Here is a 16644-nt window from a genome sequence, read left to right as displayed (position 1 = left end):
GCCATTGAATGCATTTTTCTGCTACTTTAAGGCCAAAATTAGCTATTTATATGCTATTTTCAGCTATTTGAAGGCTACTTTCTGCTATTTTTAGACTATTTCCAGCTTTTTTAGGCTTTTTCAGCTATTTTTATCCTTTTTTGAGCTACTGAATGCCATTTCCAGCTACTTTTATGCCATTTTATGCTATTTTAATGCTATTTTCAGCTATTTTTTGTTCTTTTGGCTATTTTCAGCAGTTCTTCCCCAATTCAGCTCTCACCATCCTCATGCAATTTCAGCTGAAATTGCAATTTTGATCTAGTAATCATATAATAACAGCAAAAATGCTTATAAAGAAAGACGATTTATAACTACAAATCATGTGTTTCTTAACAGAGTGGTCCTGACTGAGATAATATTTAAATTCTGATAAAAAGATCAGTGTGATCACCAAACGCTGACTCTGTGAACGGCGTCTATTTCCAGTTCTGACCGCTCTGGTCGTGGCGTGCTGTGACACGCCAACTGTTGTGAAGCATGTAGAGGAGACGACATGCGACAGGGCACAGATGGGTAACGGGTCGCTTTAGCCCTGCTCCTCCAGCACCTGTTGCCATGGCGACTGAACTCGAGTGCTTTTTGTCCCTCACAGCTAATCAAGAGGAGGCAGCGTTGGGGGGGGGGGGGCTGAGCTCCTGTGTCACTCTGTTTGGCATGTGAATCTCCCAGTCTGGTTTGTGGGGAACACCTGTGCTGCCTTCAGGAGAAACGGAGGCTGGAAGTGGACATGCAGAAAGCTTTTAAAGACTTTCAGCACGTCTAAAACAAAAACGCCAGTTCATTTGATCTTAAACAGCTCTCAAACTGAGTACCCAGGTCTAAGAGCAGCTTGGTCCAGTCAGGATTTCACTTGAGTACACCCTTTTCAACTCCTATCACTGTGCTGTGGCTGTAACTGCTATCATCAAAACTGTTACACTATAAGCACGTCCAGGCTTCGATGAAGCAGTCGTGTTAATTTCATGTTGAAAGTGTAAGAAATGTGGCCAGGGCAGCACTTTAAAAGTCCCCTCTGCTAGGTCTGCCTCGCTGTTTCTGCCAAAATGTTGCACAGGAGTCAATGGAGAGGATTTTGGAATTCCTGCGACAGTTGGCTGATTTCTGAAAAAGGGGTTCCCTCTATGGCTTTGGCTCCTGGTTTTACAAAAGCAGGACAAGATGAGCTCGATTCTGATCTTATTTTTATGCTTGTGATGTTAGATTTGTGGTTTCAGTCTGAATTTGTTAGAGGAGGTTTCTGTTATACTCAGAGCGGCCTGCCCTCTTCGCTAAAGTCACCTACTTGTTGCCATGGAAACGGGAGAGTCATTTGATTTCAGCGAGATTTTTAGTGGGATTTGACTTGAAAAGTGTCTCTAAACTCAGGTCAGTGCGCTAAGGCCGTTACTGCTATCATAAAACGGATTCACCGTGAGAAAGACGAGGCTTCACTGAAGCAGCCATGTTCATTTGAAGTTGATCGGTAAACTAATGAGGCCAGGGAAGCGATTTTAAAAAGTCCTCTCTTCTATGTCTGCCCAGCTGTTTCTCCTTGGAGTCAATGGAGGGGATTTTGGATTTCCTGTGACAGTTGGCTGATTTCTGGGGAAGGGTTCACTCTATGGCAGGGGTCATCAACTACATTGTACAAGGGCCAGCTTTTCCTCAACAGGCATTTTGGGGGCTGAACTTTCAAATAAACTAAAGAAATTTTCAAAATAGTCTAATTAACATATTTATGTATTTATATTTTTTATGTTCTTTCAAATATACTAAATGTTTTACCTCTAACAGTGAGATCAGTCCCTATATCGCAGCCAGCCACAAGGGGGCGACTGAGATATTTTAGTGTCTGTCATGTTGTCCAACACTTGGTTTGACGTTAAAACGCCGGGTTGTGATAAGTGAAAAACCCAAGCTGGTAAATTCCACTCCCAAAACACCTTAAGCCACAGGTTTTCATAGAAAGCATACGTTTTGTTTTTATAAAGAATCAACTGAAAAGTATATATTTTTGACTTCATTCCAATTGTTAGATTTTTATTCCTTATTCTCATTTTTTAATTTTATTATTTATTCCCATTTTTGAATTTTTATTATTTTTCCCCATTTTATATTTGTATTCTTTATTCCAACTTCAATATTTTAATTTTTTATTCCCATTTTAATGTTTTTATTATTTAATTCTATTTTCATATTTTATCCTTTTTTCCATTTTATATGTTTATGCTTTATTCCCATTTTAATTTTCTTTTTTTTTACTCTCGCTTCTATATTTTATTCTTTGTTTATATTTCAATGTTTTCATTCCTTATTCCCATTTTATTCTTTCATTCTTTTTGTCTTATTTTTATATTTGTATTGTTCATTCCCATTTTTATCAAGAATGGACAAATAAATATAAATAAATACATGTTTAACATGCATTTTATTAACTAATAATGGCTTACAAGTGTGTTTCTAAAACTGAATCATAAAGTAATTCCTGATTAAACTGTTTCAGTCTCAGTTGTTTTTGGAGTTGTTTTAATAGCTGTAGGGAGTTTCATAATATATACTGTATATATATATATGTCATTTTTGACACCTTTAACCCCTTTTTGGTACTTGTTGCCACTTTTTTCCTCTTTTGCCAATTTTTGCAAGATTTTAACCCCTCTTAAACCACTTTTCCTGCACGTTTTACCACCTTCACTCTTTTATCCATTTTTGCCACTTTCTCACCCATTTTCATGACATTTTTTTTCAATAATTGTTGCAACATTTAAATCAATGTTTACCACTCTTTCACCCCTTTTTGCAACTTTTCCAGGCTGTTGTTGCCACTTTTAACCAATTTTTAAGATTTTTTGCCTCTTAAAGTCTTTTTTTTTATTTTTAGCCCATTATAAACCACTTTTTCTGCATGTTTATCCTCTTTGAGCCACTCTTTAAACCATTTTTGCCACTTTTCTTCTATTTTCCACTTTTTAACCCCTTGTCATTAATTCTTTGCACTATTTTTGCCACTTTTGACCCATTTTTAATACTTTGCCACTTTGTTCCTCATTTACCAATTTTTGCAAGATTTTACCCTCTTAACCCTTTTTCCTGCATGTTTTACCCACTTTTATCCATTTTTGCTACTTTTTAGCCCCTTTTCATAACATTTTTTTCAACATTTAAATCAATTATTGCCACTTTTCAACCATTTTGCCACTCTTTAATCCCTTTTTCCAACTTTGCCAGGCTATTTGTGCTGTTTTTACCACTTTTAACCAATTTGTGATACTTTTTGCCCCTTTAACCCATTTTTTTTCCATTCTTAGCCCCTTTTAAACCACTTTTCCAGCATGTTTTATCCTCTTGGTTCCACTTTTCTTCTATTTTGAGACTTTTTAACCCCTTTTCATTACTTGTTGTGTACTATTTTGACACTTTAAACCCATTTTTGATACTTTTAACCCTTTTTTCCTGTTTTCACCACTTTTTCACCAATTTTTGTCCCTTTGTGCCACTCCACAACCCATTTTACCATTTATCACCCATTATTTTTGTAACACTCACCAACCTTACCCCTTAAAGTCTGACTGAAAGTAAATTTCTGTAAAAACAGATCAAATGTTCAGTCATTCTGAAACTATTTCATATTAATTGTTTGTGGGATGGATTTAACAGCTGCAGACATTCGAAACCAAAGGATACTCTTTAAACCACAACATCTTCTTTCCTTCCTTTTCTGAATTTAATAATCTTTTGGGGGCCGGACAGGCAGCTCTGGGGGGCCTGATATGGCCCCCGGGCCACCAGTTGATGATCAGTGGTGTACACTGATGTGAAGTGCAACTCTCCCCTCCAACTGCACCTTCAGGTACAGTGGGGGTCCCCGGTCCCTGGCACCTTTATTTTGGGGGTCGCGGGCTGATAAGGTTGAGAACCCCTGCAGTAAATGATGCGTCTCTCTTCTGGTGAAAGTGATAAGAGAGGAAAGGATCCAATAAAAGAGGAAGAGGAAGCATGTTTGAGCCTCTGAATAAAGCATTAATAAGCTGAAGAAAGCCTGGTCCTTTCAGTGTGAACGCTGAGCTGAGAACAACAAACTCTTTTTAGAGAGCCATCACTCAATGGCATGTGCCTTTAAGTGTGTGAAATGTTGTATGTAACTCCCTTAAGTTAAACATTATTCATGTTAAATGACTCTCCACGCAGCTTTGAAGGATCCACGTTGGCTAAAAAAATCTTTTATCCTGTTTTCATGAAGGGATCCCTGCTCTTCTGTTCTAAAGTTAAACTTACAGCTCGATGATGTTTTATAGACTCTTTTTAAAGCTCAGGAATAATAAAGTTTAAGTTCTGCACACTTGGCTCCAGCGCTCTTCTTGCTGACTTAACTAATGCCAATTAAAGCATAACTGGAGGCGCTGTTCTCTGCTGGAAATGACTGTCTCCATGCTGAGCCAGCTTCTTCTACGTCAGCTCCATCACTGCTCTGAGAGTGAAGCCAGGGGACCCAATCAACACCAGGGGGCCACGGTGGCATGGTCACAGAGCACGAGAGGGACGACGTGTTGGAACCAGATCAAACTAGTCCTAGAGAGCAGAGAACCTGCAGAACAGTGGAATCAAGGGGCAGTTTCATTATGATACACAGGGTGAAATATCAGTGCTTTGGACAGTATGCTACTTTTCAATGTATAATGTATTATCATGTGTTTTAATAGCTTATACTGGCACATGCAAGTCAGAGAGAAATGTCTGAAATAGAAAGAAAATACTTTGTCTTTTCATGCAAAGGCAGTCTTTTTTATGCATGATATTCCAGTGAGGATGTTATTAGCCACATAAAACCTCACCTTAAGATCTGGAAAATAAAAGAGCTATTTTGGACAATAAAACAGTCTGAATAAAGAGATTTCAGGTTGTTCATTAGGGACAACAATCAGCCAGCACATCCTGGTAAAGAACCGTAAAAATCCAGAAAGCTTCAGATGAGCACGGTAAGTCTAACTGACAGGCAGTCTTCCTTATCTCTGTGAGCAGATGCTGCTGCACGCTGAGAGAGTCAGCAGAGGTATTTGCTGCATCTGAAAACACCGTTATTAATCTAATGCTACAATATAAAGTGGATTTGTCTATAAAAGCTGGCCTCCAGTATCATTAATACACACCGAAAGAATATGAGTCAAACTCTGTCCTACTTCAGGCTCCATCACTATAAGGAGTCATTTTTACAGAGTGATGATGTCCTAGCTTTAGATATTACATCACTGCGTCCCTAGAGATCAGGGGTTCTCAACGTTGGGGTCGGGACCCCACTGGGGGTCGCAAGACACTGAGAGGGGGTCTCCGGATGCCTTAATAAACTAAGAACATTTTTGACTTACACTGTTGCCACTTTGCACCAATTTGCCTGATTTTTACCAATTTTTATCACTTTTTCCCACAAATTTCGCCAATTTTAACACAACTTTGCCACTTATAACCCATTTTTGTCAATTTTAAACCCTTTCACTGCTTTTTTCTGCCTGTTTTTGCCACTTCTAAACCAAATCTTGACGCTCTCTGCCACCTGTTGGCTCTGTTGAAACATTGTTGCCTCTATTAACCCCTCTTTACCAGTTTTTAAGCCTCATTTCACGATGCGATACGCCCATTTTTACCAGTTTCTCACTATTTCTGCCTCAGCTAACCCTTTTTAGCCAGTTTAAATCAATTTTACATCCTATTTTGCCAAATTTCCATCTATTTTGCCACTTAAATGCCATGACAGCCACTTTTGAATCGTCGTTTACCACTTAATATGCCCAGTTTTGCCACTTTAAACAATTTTTTGCCTTTTTTTTGTTGATATTTTGCCACTTTCATCTCATTTTTTCCACTTTAACCTTTTTTTTTTTTTTTAAATTTTGCCACTTTCATCTCATTTTTGCCACTTTAACCATTGATTTGCCTTTTTTTTTGTTTGTTATTTTGACACTTTTATCTAATTTTTTGGCATTTATAACCCATTTCTGCTAATTTTAAAATCCAATTTCACCACCTTTTACACCGCTTGTTGCAATTATTAACCCATTTTAGATATTTTTAAAATATCCTCATCTGTTTATAACAAAAGAATTATCATTTTTAAGAGGGCTACTTACTACACAAATGAATTTAAATTGTTTCTTTGATAGGAGTGGTTATAATTCAGGTAAAATATAAAATAACACAGCTTAAATTTACAACACACCATGATTTTGCTGGCCCCCAGTTTGGCTGGGCTCCAGAAAGTTCTCCCATTTCTCCCCATTTTTGGGCAGCCCTGTCTCCACATGACTGTTCTTGAATGTTCATGGCTGTGTTCAGCCACCTTCAGGTACAGTGGGGGTCCCCGGTCTCTGGCACCTTTATTGTGGGGATGGCGGGCTGAAAAGGTTGAGAACCTCTGCTGTAGATGACATTTACCATGAAAATGTCAGTAATGGAGCAGTGTCTGTCCACGCAGCTGGCCTGCTCTCTCTCCTTTGTACTCAGACGTGTCTCAGTGATACGTTTGGAAAGAACAAAAAGTCTGCAGGGGTGGTGGACTCAGTGAGCTCTCCTCTGAATCCTGAAATGTTCATTTGTGCCTTTTCATGCTCAAGCTGAGACTATCTAAGGACCAGGATCACTGTGGATTAAATGCATGAAACATACTTTATAACAGTAATTATTATATTAATATTTCAGTGTTTGGGTATTTTGATGTTGAACTGATATAATTAGGTATTACACATTTATATATCCTTTAAACATATACTCGGTATCTGGGCTCCGTGGAGCGAGGGAATGACTGTGAAGCAGTAAAAGGCGACCTTTAGAAAAGCCTCGGGACTCTCTATGAATAGAAACAAAGTAAATGTAAGTCATGGTGGTTTAGTGGGTTAGTTTCAGAGCAGACATGCAGGAAACTCAAATCTTTAATGTCTCCAAAGACCCGTGTTATAGAGGCTACTCTGTAGGAACATGGACATGGTGTGCCTTTAGATTTTGGCTCATCTACATTAAAGCTAGAAAGGCACTAGTCTATAACATCCTTAGCCGACTGTTTCTACACTGAAAGAGCAGCGTGCTTTACTCACGTGTCAATAGAACTATCTAAAGTCCGCTGAAGCCGACAGAAAATAGTCTGAGAAAAGGAAAAAAGACTTCTAAAGGTAACAGGTTCAGACAAACATTCAGACCCTGGAGCTGCAGCACAAAGAGGAAAACTCAACCTCCGGTAGGAACACAAGAGTGGAAGTTTTTAGGAGAGCTAAAGGTAGAAAAGACACTCCCCCTGTTAAAATAAAACAAGTACAGGACATACCATAATAAAGATATTCTGTCCCATCATTTGGAGCGGTGTGGGGCTGCATAGGGGCGGAGACAGCAGGTGAAATTACTTAATACCTGTCCAAATGTGTTATAACCCAGGCAAGGCTGCCCATAATGGAGATAAAGCCAAATAGGGGGCCCATGGAGGTCTGCAAAATCATGATCCATCATAAAGTTAAGCAGCGAAAAAAACATATTTTATTTTGATCTGAATAATAACCACTCTTATCAAAGCAACAAAAACTATATTTATTTATGCTGCAGTTCAAAAATAGCCTTGACCAATATGTGAACGCCTTTTCTGAAAACTGTATGGCCTTTTATTGGTGACTTTAACAATGAGGACGGCAAATTAAGCTAAAACATTGGGCAAGTAACGTCACACTTCATAGCCAAGCCATGGTGATGTGCACAAATGTCAGGAAATAAAGTAGGAGCCGAGATGACTTTAACAGCCAATGGTTTCATCATCGTGAAAAGAGGCAAAAACAGCACAAATAAGCTAAAAATGGAAAAAAAAGTGGCATAAATGGCCAACAAGAAGAAAAAATGAGTTAAAACCAGGAACATGAAGAGGCAAACATAGGTGAAAAGTTGCAAATAAAGATGCAAAAAGGGTGGAAAAACAGCAAAAAATGCATTAAAATTTGCAAAAAGGGTTGGAGGGGCAACAAGTGGCAAAAAAGCAAAAAAAAAAAAAAAACAGCAAAATGGCTACAAGAAGCTGCAAACTAAGGCAACAAGTGGCAAAAAATTGCAAAAATGGATTATAAGTGTGTTTAAAGAGACAGAAATGGGTAAACAACAGAAATTATTGTTTAGAAGTAGCGAAAACGTGGTAAAAATGGGAAAAAGTGGCAAATTGGGATAAAAACACTAAAAAGAAGTTGCAAAAAGCAAAAATAAAGTAGTAAACAAGTGGCAACACAGAGGCATAAATGGGCGTTATGTGGTAAAATAGGTTAAAAGTGGCAAAACAGTGGCAACAATTGACATGAAGTGGTGGAAAGTGGTAAAATAGGGAGAAAAACAGCAGAAATTGGTGAAACTCACAAAAAAGTGGCAAAAAATAGTAAAAATTAGTTAAAACTAGAAAAAATAGGCAAAAGTAGCAAAATAAACTGGAAAAAAAACAGCAAAAAAAGGTTTAACCCTTTACCTACTGACCCAGCGCTGGCGCTGTGTTTTATATGTCCGGAGTATTATTACCGTAACTCTGTCAAAGTTTGTCTAATCAGAAAAATTCCAACGGTGTTGGAAAGCTGAGAATTGTGGGCATGCACACATATATGGTTCATTACGGTACTTGCAACCATATGACATGGGCATTCACAGCAAAACACCAGAAGTATCGCGAGACCGCTACACGGATTCTCAACACTGTAACTCCTCGAAAGTTTGCTCAATCTAAAAAATTCTAACGCTGACAGAGAGCTGAGAATCTGTGCTTTCCGGCAATATATGATGTGTGGTATATATATTACAGTAATGTCGAACAGCACCGCGAAAACAGCAGCTTTGGCAGAAGACGAGTGAGAAAGGAGAGTGAAGGAAGAGAGTAAAAGGAGAGCGAGCCAGAGTGGTGTTTTGTTTTCTAAAAATAGCGTTAGATAGTGGCATTTGTGCGTGTCTGTCATGTGCATTAATATGTTACTGGAGAATGTTGAGAATGCATTTTTCCACCTTTATTTGCACTAATTGTCACCTATGTATATAGTTATCTTTTGCACTGTGTTTTGCACACCCAGAGTCCTAGACTCAAAAAATGACTGCTGATTGTTCTAAACATGTATAGGTTCACATTTCAAATGTCAAATCAAAACTTCATGAGCAATAACAACATTTATTCTCATAAAAGCCATGAAAAATAGTACCACAAATGAGCTTAAAATGGTCGAGTGGTTTAAGGCACCAACCATGTATGCAGGCAGCCCAGGTTTGAGCCTGTGGCACTTTACCGCACATCCCTCCCTGCTCTTGTCCCTGTGTCTGAGTCTATCCACTGTCCTTCCTCTATCCAATAAAGGCATGAAAGGCCCAAAAATAAATCTTAAAAAAAAAAAAAAATGGCAAAAACCAGGTTGAAAGTGGCAGAAAATGTTCACGAAAAAGCATAAAAGGGTTTAAAATGGCAAAACAGTGGTAAAGGAATTGTGAAATGGCAAAATAATAACAGGCAAACATGAGTGAAAAAAGTGAGGAAAAGGGGGGAAACTAGCAAAAATGGGTTAAAAGTACAGATGCTACTGGTGCAACCCACACGCATATACATGATAAATAAATCATAACTGAGGAGTAGAGCTGCAACTGCAAATCAGTCAAATCGATTAAAATCGATCATTAAAAGTGTTGGCAACAAATTGATTTATCCATTTATTGTGTTGCATGATTATGGTGTCACTTGGCATGGCGTCGAAATGTTTACATCACACACAGACGGCTGATAAGTTTAGTACTTCTGATTATAATCTGAGGATTAGAGGAAATGTTGAGTAGATTTATTCATCATCAACTGTGTCTCATGATGGAGGTGAGATGCTAGCGATCTAAAAATAGCTTGTTGTCATAAAAACTCTGGTGGAACTTTATTTTCTGTTACGATACGAGACTGGATAAAAAACAACGGTCAGGCGTTCATGTAATCCTTATATCTGCCACACTTTGTGTTCTAAATGTCCGCTAAAACAGGAGAGAGGAAGGAAAAGCGTGAGAGCTGCAGCCACAGGGTGAGAGGAGCTAACTAGCGTTAGCTTGTAGAATAAGTGAGTGACAAATTTCTATATGATATCATAATATTAAAAACTTAAAAAAGCATCCGATTCATCAATGAATCGAGCAAATAATCATCCAATGAATCTTTGTTTGACATCATCGTTTCCTGCAGCCATTCTCTGGGTTTATCAGCGTGTTTTTTCTCTCATACTGAGACATTTTTCAGTCGTCACACTCTCCCCACGTTGTTGCCAGAAGGCAGAAACAGAGACACCATCCTCAGTCAGACTGCACTCATTGTTTTTCCTGCTAAGAGATTATACCTAGCTCGGGCAATCAGAGCTGCTGCGGGGCCCGATAGAGCCCAAGATGCCAATCACCAACACAACACACTGGCACGGTCTGCGAGGGCCGCTTTGACAGCGGCTATTGAAGCGGGTCAGACACACGGTGACTGAGAACAATGGCCGGAGGTGCAGCCAGCGTAGCTTTTCCACGGTGAGCTCCAGCTGTCAGCAAAGCCTCACCTCAGCTGACTCAGCCTGAGAGAGACACTCGAGCTTCAGGAGACCGGGCCAAGAGGGGGACAGTCATTTTTAAAAAATCAAAGCTGTTTGAAAACAACTGCAAAGTGTTCCAAAAAAGTTAAGACAGGAGCATGGTGAGTTGTGGAACGCCCAGAACTATGTAGAACATTCCACAGGTGAGTAGGCTGGTTGGTAACAGGTGACAGGATTGTGATTGGGTAAAAAAGGAGCACTCCAGTCATGAATCTCTGCTCTGAGCCTGGCTGGAAAGCTGTGGTGTTGATATAAAGTTGCATGAAACAGCCTGAACCAGGTCAGCCTAAGTCCTGTCACATATAAAGAGCTCCTCTAAATTTGGCTTCGACATAATCATCCTCTCACAGTGCCACACTAGTGTTTGGTTTTCTCTGCTCTCTCCGCCTCCTCTGTCACAATGACATTATCGGGTACATTTCAAAAGGACGCAGACAGGAAACGCCCCGGCTAATGAATTCAGAACAAACACACCCTGCCTGAAATAAACACACATCAGGAAGCAGGTCAGAGACAGTCGGTCAGCTGTGGCCCCGACGCCACGGCCACCTGCACCGACTGTAGCATGTTTAATGAGATTATAACCGAGGTTACAGTTTCCTGTTATCTCTGTCTGCTCCGTCTTTGCTGTAAACCTGCAGAGGAAATGATAAGAGGAGCCTGAGAGCTTCTTTATAACCCCTCTGACCAGCTGATCCTCCAAACTCAAGGTTAGCTAACGAGATGACTGCCTAACTCTGGTGTGTAACCTGGTTATCACCAAGTGCAGTCAAAGATTAGAGCGTTTACAGGCCTCCAAAATAAACCTAAATGATTTTCTGCCAACATCTTTCATGTGTGGAGCCTTTTTGGGTTCTAGGTTGATTCACAGCGGGGTCAGTCTTGATGCCAGAGAGCTCACAAGAGGAGAGGAAAGTGGGGAAAGAGTGGGATTATATCCATGTATGCTATGTTGTTAGTCTGTCCCATCTACTCAAACTTCATTTTGCAGCAGCTGAGTCTCACGGGCACTCTGATAACCATGCAGCCTAACTGTGCACTTTAACCTCCTTGAGACCCGAGTTTTTGTCTGTACTGAATTTTTTGTTTCTCCCACTCATTTAGGATTGGGACCTGGTAAGTAAACCTAAGGCCTGTCTTTAAACAGGAAGTAGTTTTGACCAAAATATGGAGTCTGCATATGGAGACGACAGGCCTGGCACATTTTATTTCACTTATGTTTTCTCAAAATTTCAAAGTAAATTCCACTTAAATTTCAAATTCAAATTCCCCCAAATTGACAAATAAATTCTTGGAATTGAGTTCATATATATATATATATATATATATATATATATATATATATATATATATATATATATATATATATATGAAACATCCAAAGTCACTAAATATTCCATGAAATTTCAGCAAAATTTACCAGGAAACTGATTACCCAAATTTCCGATCAAATTTCCTAAACTTTGAAAATTCTCCTAAAACTACCAAAACAGTAGAACATTTCCACGAACCCCCCCCAAGAAAATTCCTGAATTTTTTTAGGAAAATTCCCTTTAAATTAAAAGCAAATTCCACAAAAAATTTCAGAGCAAAGTCACAGAAATGTATAAATAAATTACATTTAAGTTCCATGGTAAAAATTCCCCAAAATCTCCCAACAACTTCACAAAGTCCCTAAAAATTCCATGAAATTTCAGTAAAATTTACAAGGAAATTCACTACCCAAATTTCCAATCAAATTTCCTAAACTTTGGAAATTCTCTTAAAATTACCAAAAAGTAAACATTTCCAAGTACCCTCCAAAAAAATCCTAAATATTTTAGGAAAATTCCCTATAACTTAAAAGCAAATTCCACAGAAAATTTCAGAGCAAAGTCACAGAAATGTATAAATAAGTTACATTCATTTTCTATGGAAAAATTCCCCAAACATCTCCCAAACATCTTAACAAAGTCCCTAAAGATTCCATAGAATTTCAGGAAAATGAACAAGGAAATTCACTACCCAAATTTCCAATCAAATTTCCTAAACTTTGGAAATTCTCCTAAAATTACCAAAAAAGTAAACATTTCCAAGTACCCTCCAAGAAAATTCCTGAAAATTTTAGGAAAATTCCCTGTGACTTAAAAGCAAATACCACAAAACATTTCAGAGCAAAGTCAAAGAAATTTATACATAAATTCCATTTAAGTTCCATGTAAAAATGCCCCCAGAATCTCCCAAACATCTTAGCAAAGTCCCTAAAAACTTCAGGAAAATTCAAGAAACTTTAAAGGAAATTAACTACCCAAATTTTCATTCAAATTCCAAGATCTTTGAAAATAATTTCCCCAAATTCTCCTGAAAGTACCAAAAAAAAAAAAGAAATCGAAGCACCCCCTAGAAAATTCCTAAAAAGGGAAAGGAAATTCTGTAGACATCCTGAACAAATCATCTCAAAAATTCTAATAGCAGAGTTTATTCCAGGTTTTAAGGAAAGCCAACATGTGACCGTGTCCTCATATGTGCATGCAGGGTCTCAGGAGGTTAAATATAATCGTGATGATAACATGGATAAAGCCTCTAAAGAAGTGTGTTAGTGAGACATCTTACCATTGACACAGATCTCGTAGGGTGAACACAGCTCGCTCTCAAACAGGCATCCTGTGTGGAGAAAAACATGTCAGTGAGTTAATACTGTGGTAGCTGCATCAAACATTAACAGCACATTTCCTCCAGAAATAAAAATGTCCTCTCCATCCAGTAGCAGCAGGAACAGACACAGAGAGTTTTAGAGGCGGTGCTGAGGCTGTAAATTAGCCGGCATTCATGCAGAGTCACATAAATGGAAAAATGAGCTCCTGACTGGTAATACTCTTATCAATTTTCTCTGCTGAGATCACACTGTGCTGCTAAAAACCATGTTCTTCAACTCTTACTACTGACTCAGTGACTCTGATGGAGCTTCTAAACTCTGTTCTAAACACAGTAACCATGACATGGTAAAACTGGCGTGCCTCAGGGATCAGTCTTTTGACCGCTGTTATTTACACTTTACATCAAGAGCACCAGTCATTATGTTCCCAATGCACACATATGCAGATGACACTGTCATTTATTTCTCCACTCCAACAAAGTATCAGGCGCTCTGTCCTTTACAGGAAGTCTTCGTACAGCAGGGGTTCTCAGGCTTTTCACCCCAAAAATAAAGGTGCCAGAGACCGGGGACCCCTCCTGTACCTGAAGATGGTTGAACAGCCATAAACATTCAAGAATAGCTGTGTGCAGACAAGGGGGGAGAAAGGGGAGGACTTTCTGGAGCCCAGCCAAACTGGGGGCCCACGGAAGTCAGCGAGATCATTGTCCATTGTCAAGTTAAGCTGTGATATTACCTGAAAAGCAAAAAGTTTTTTTTTTTTCAATTAATTTGTGCCATATTATAAAGCCACCTTAAAAATGTAAATCCATATTCTTAAAAACTGGATTCAACTGGGTTAAAAATGGTTAAAATTCGTGTGAAACTGGATTTTAACAGTAGCAGAAATTCATTAAAATCTGCAAAAATTACATAAAAGTGACAAAAAGCAGACAAATTGGGTCAAAGTGGCAACAACTGGCATCAAAAGCGGTAAAAGAGGTTAACAGTGGCAATATTGTCTTGAAATTGGTTGAAAATGTGGGGAAATTAACCTGACACACCAGATCTGAAAACCTTCCATAGATGGTGTTTGGGAAAGGGTAGAGCCTTTGACAAAAAAAACTTAGAGGGTGGTTGGATGAACGTTCTGTGACATCTTTAACCATGGCGACTGTAGACATGTAGGTACTCGACTTTGAAAAGAAAACAACTCACTGCTGTTCTTTGTTCTTCTTTTTACAAAGAAATGTGATCAAGTCCTGATAAAACTGGCGCTTTAGCAGCATCCACGCCAATCTCTTCCACCATAATTGCACCGGCCTCTTGTTGCTGCTTGTTTACGTCATGACTCCGCTGCACCTAAAAGTACTGCCCTTCGACGCTGATTGGTCCTGTCACTTTCTAACTGGGGCCAAACGGTTCAGATGGGAGCTTTGCAAGATGGATTCACCAGTGAGAAACACGGCAACAGGCGAATCCATCTGCTTTGCAAGGTTATAGGAAAATGGGATTAAATAGTGGGACAAATTGGTTTCAACTGGCAAAAATAGGTTAGCTTGGGCAGAAACATGGAAAGAAAGTGGCAGAAAAATGTTAAACTGGCAGAAACAGGCATAACTTGAATGGCCGTCTGAGGACCCACGCCTAAGCAGCGCCACCAAGGAACTCACGCTCCCATTGATTACTATGGTGTTCAAAACTTCGAAGTCCAAGAAAAAACGAAAAAACGGAACCCTTCACATTACCCCCGGCCGATTTCATCAGCGTGGGTAACAAATCATGAACAGTGGTTAAAATGGTTGTAAAAACTGGTGAAAGAATTTTACAGTGACAATAATGGGTCAACAGAGGCAACACTGGGTGGAAGGTGGCAAAGAATTGGTTTAGAAGTGGCAAAAACAGGCAGAAAAAGTGGTGAAAATAGTTTAAAAATGACAGGAATGGGTTTAAAGCAGAAAAAATATGCTAAAAGCAGCAAAATTGGTGGAAAAAAAACAATAAAAACAAGTTTAAATGTGGCAAAATCTGTGTAAAGTGGCAAAAATGGGTGCAGAAGTGGTAAATAATGGCGGCAAAATTTGGCACATGTGCCATAATCCTTCATTTCTTCGTGATGGATTTAACTGAACTCTGAGGGATGTTCAGAGCCTTGGAAATGTTTTTCTGTCCATCCCCTGATTTAGACTTTTCGATAAACATTTTCCATGTTGCTTTGTGTGTTCTTTTGTCTTCATGGTGTAATGGTAGCCACGAATACTGAGTAACCAGTGACTGTACCTTTCAGACACGGGCGTCTTTATACGACAATCTCTCAGGTGATTCCCACGTCTAAAACATCTATTTTTAATACGCACTGTATGGTGCTGGTGCCCATCTTGGCCAGAAATGAGATTCCTGATCTCAGTGAGGTTTTTCTTGGTTTAATCTAAATATAGATAGTCCGTAATTTTTGGAAACAGACTCCTTAAAAGTATCAATTAATCAGGAATTTTGCTGTCCTTACTATAAAAATAAATCAGCTTAATTGTCTTAATTATACTACTTTTACCAACATTATGACTACTACTGCTAATAGCCTAATTGCTGTTCTACTTCTGCTTACCTCTGCTACTTTACCCGTCTAATCATCGCCACTATTTTATGTTTTCCTAATATCTCCAGGGATAACTAATGACAGGTTGAAACGAGCTAGACATGCACTAAAGATGATAAGGATCTGTTGCATTCATCATGCATGCGTGTGGGTGTAAACACAGAAACATGACACATGCACACAAACATCAGGGGAACCCTCCAGGGACGCTGATAACCGGCAGGGAACCGGCTGAAATTAGCAAAGCGGTGGGATGCTGTAGCCATGGCAACAGCTGCTCATCGATGAGCTCCTCTCTGCCTTGGAGGGATCAAAGAGCGAGCAGCAATTACCCATCATCCTCCACATTTACAGCCTGGATGCTCGTGTTTTCATTTGGTGCCTTTGTGTACTTTTTGTCCGCTCTGTGATCAGCAACACAATCACACCAAAGTTGGAAAAGTTCAACTTTTAATGGCTTTCTGAGTTTATAGGCTACACTGATGCAAGAGCGTGCACCTTTTAGCAGAGCATTTTGGTTTTATCACTCTTTTCCACAAATATAATGATTTTGTTTTCAAGGTTTAGGAGCTTGAAGTGCTTTATTGAGGTAAGAAGATGATGAAATGATCATGAGCAATGTTAATAAATGAAAGGCAGCACTGCAACAAGCAGAAATCCTGTCTGTATTTGGGTATTTGTTGTTATTCTGAGCCTCCAAAGATGAAAAGGTCAAACAAACAACACTCTGCATAAAACACTCCAAACATGCAGGATTTAAACCACCATCTCCAACTACAATCAACAACATCCACTCATTAGATCAGCGCTAGCCTCAAGCTTAC

General features: G+C 39.0%; 1 protein-coding gene across 1 annotated transcript in view; it reads right to left on the bottom strand.

The window, feature by feature from the left end:
- Nucleotides 1–16644, bottom strand: part of LOC121519630 (receptor-type tyrosine-protein phosphatase N2-like) — a 361356-nt gene that overhangs the window by 320877 nt on the left and 23835 nt on the right. Inside the window, exon 2 of the mRNA XM_041802418.1 lies at nucleotides 13203–13253. Coding sequence (XP_041658352.1) covers nucleotides 13203–13253 — 51 coding nt within the window. The remainder of the gene's footprint in view (nucleotides 1–13202; nucleotides 13254–16644) is intronic.

The sequence above is a fragment of the Cheilinus undulatus genome, linkage group 13 (assembly GCF_018320785.1).
Source record: "Cheilinus undulatus linkage group 13, ASM1832078v1, whole genome shotgun sequence".
Lineage (NCBI taxonomy): Eukaryota > Metazoa > Chordata > Actinopteri > Labriformes > Labridae > Cheilinus > Cheilinus undulatus.
This window is presented reverse-complemented; position numbering and strand designations above follow the sequence as displayed.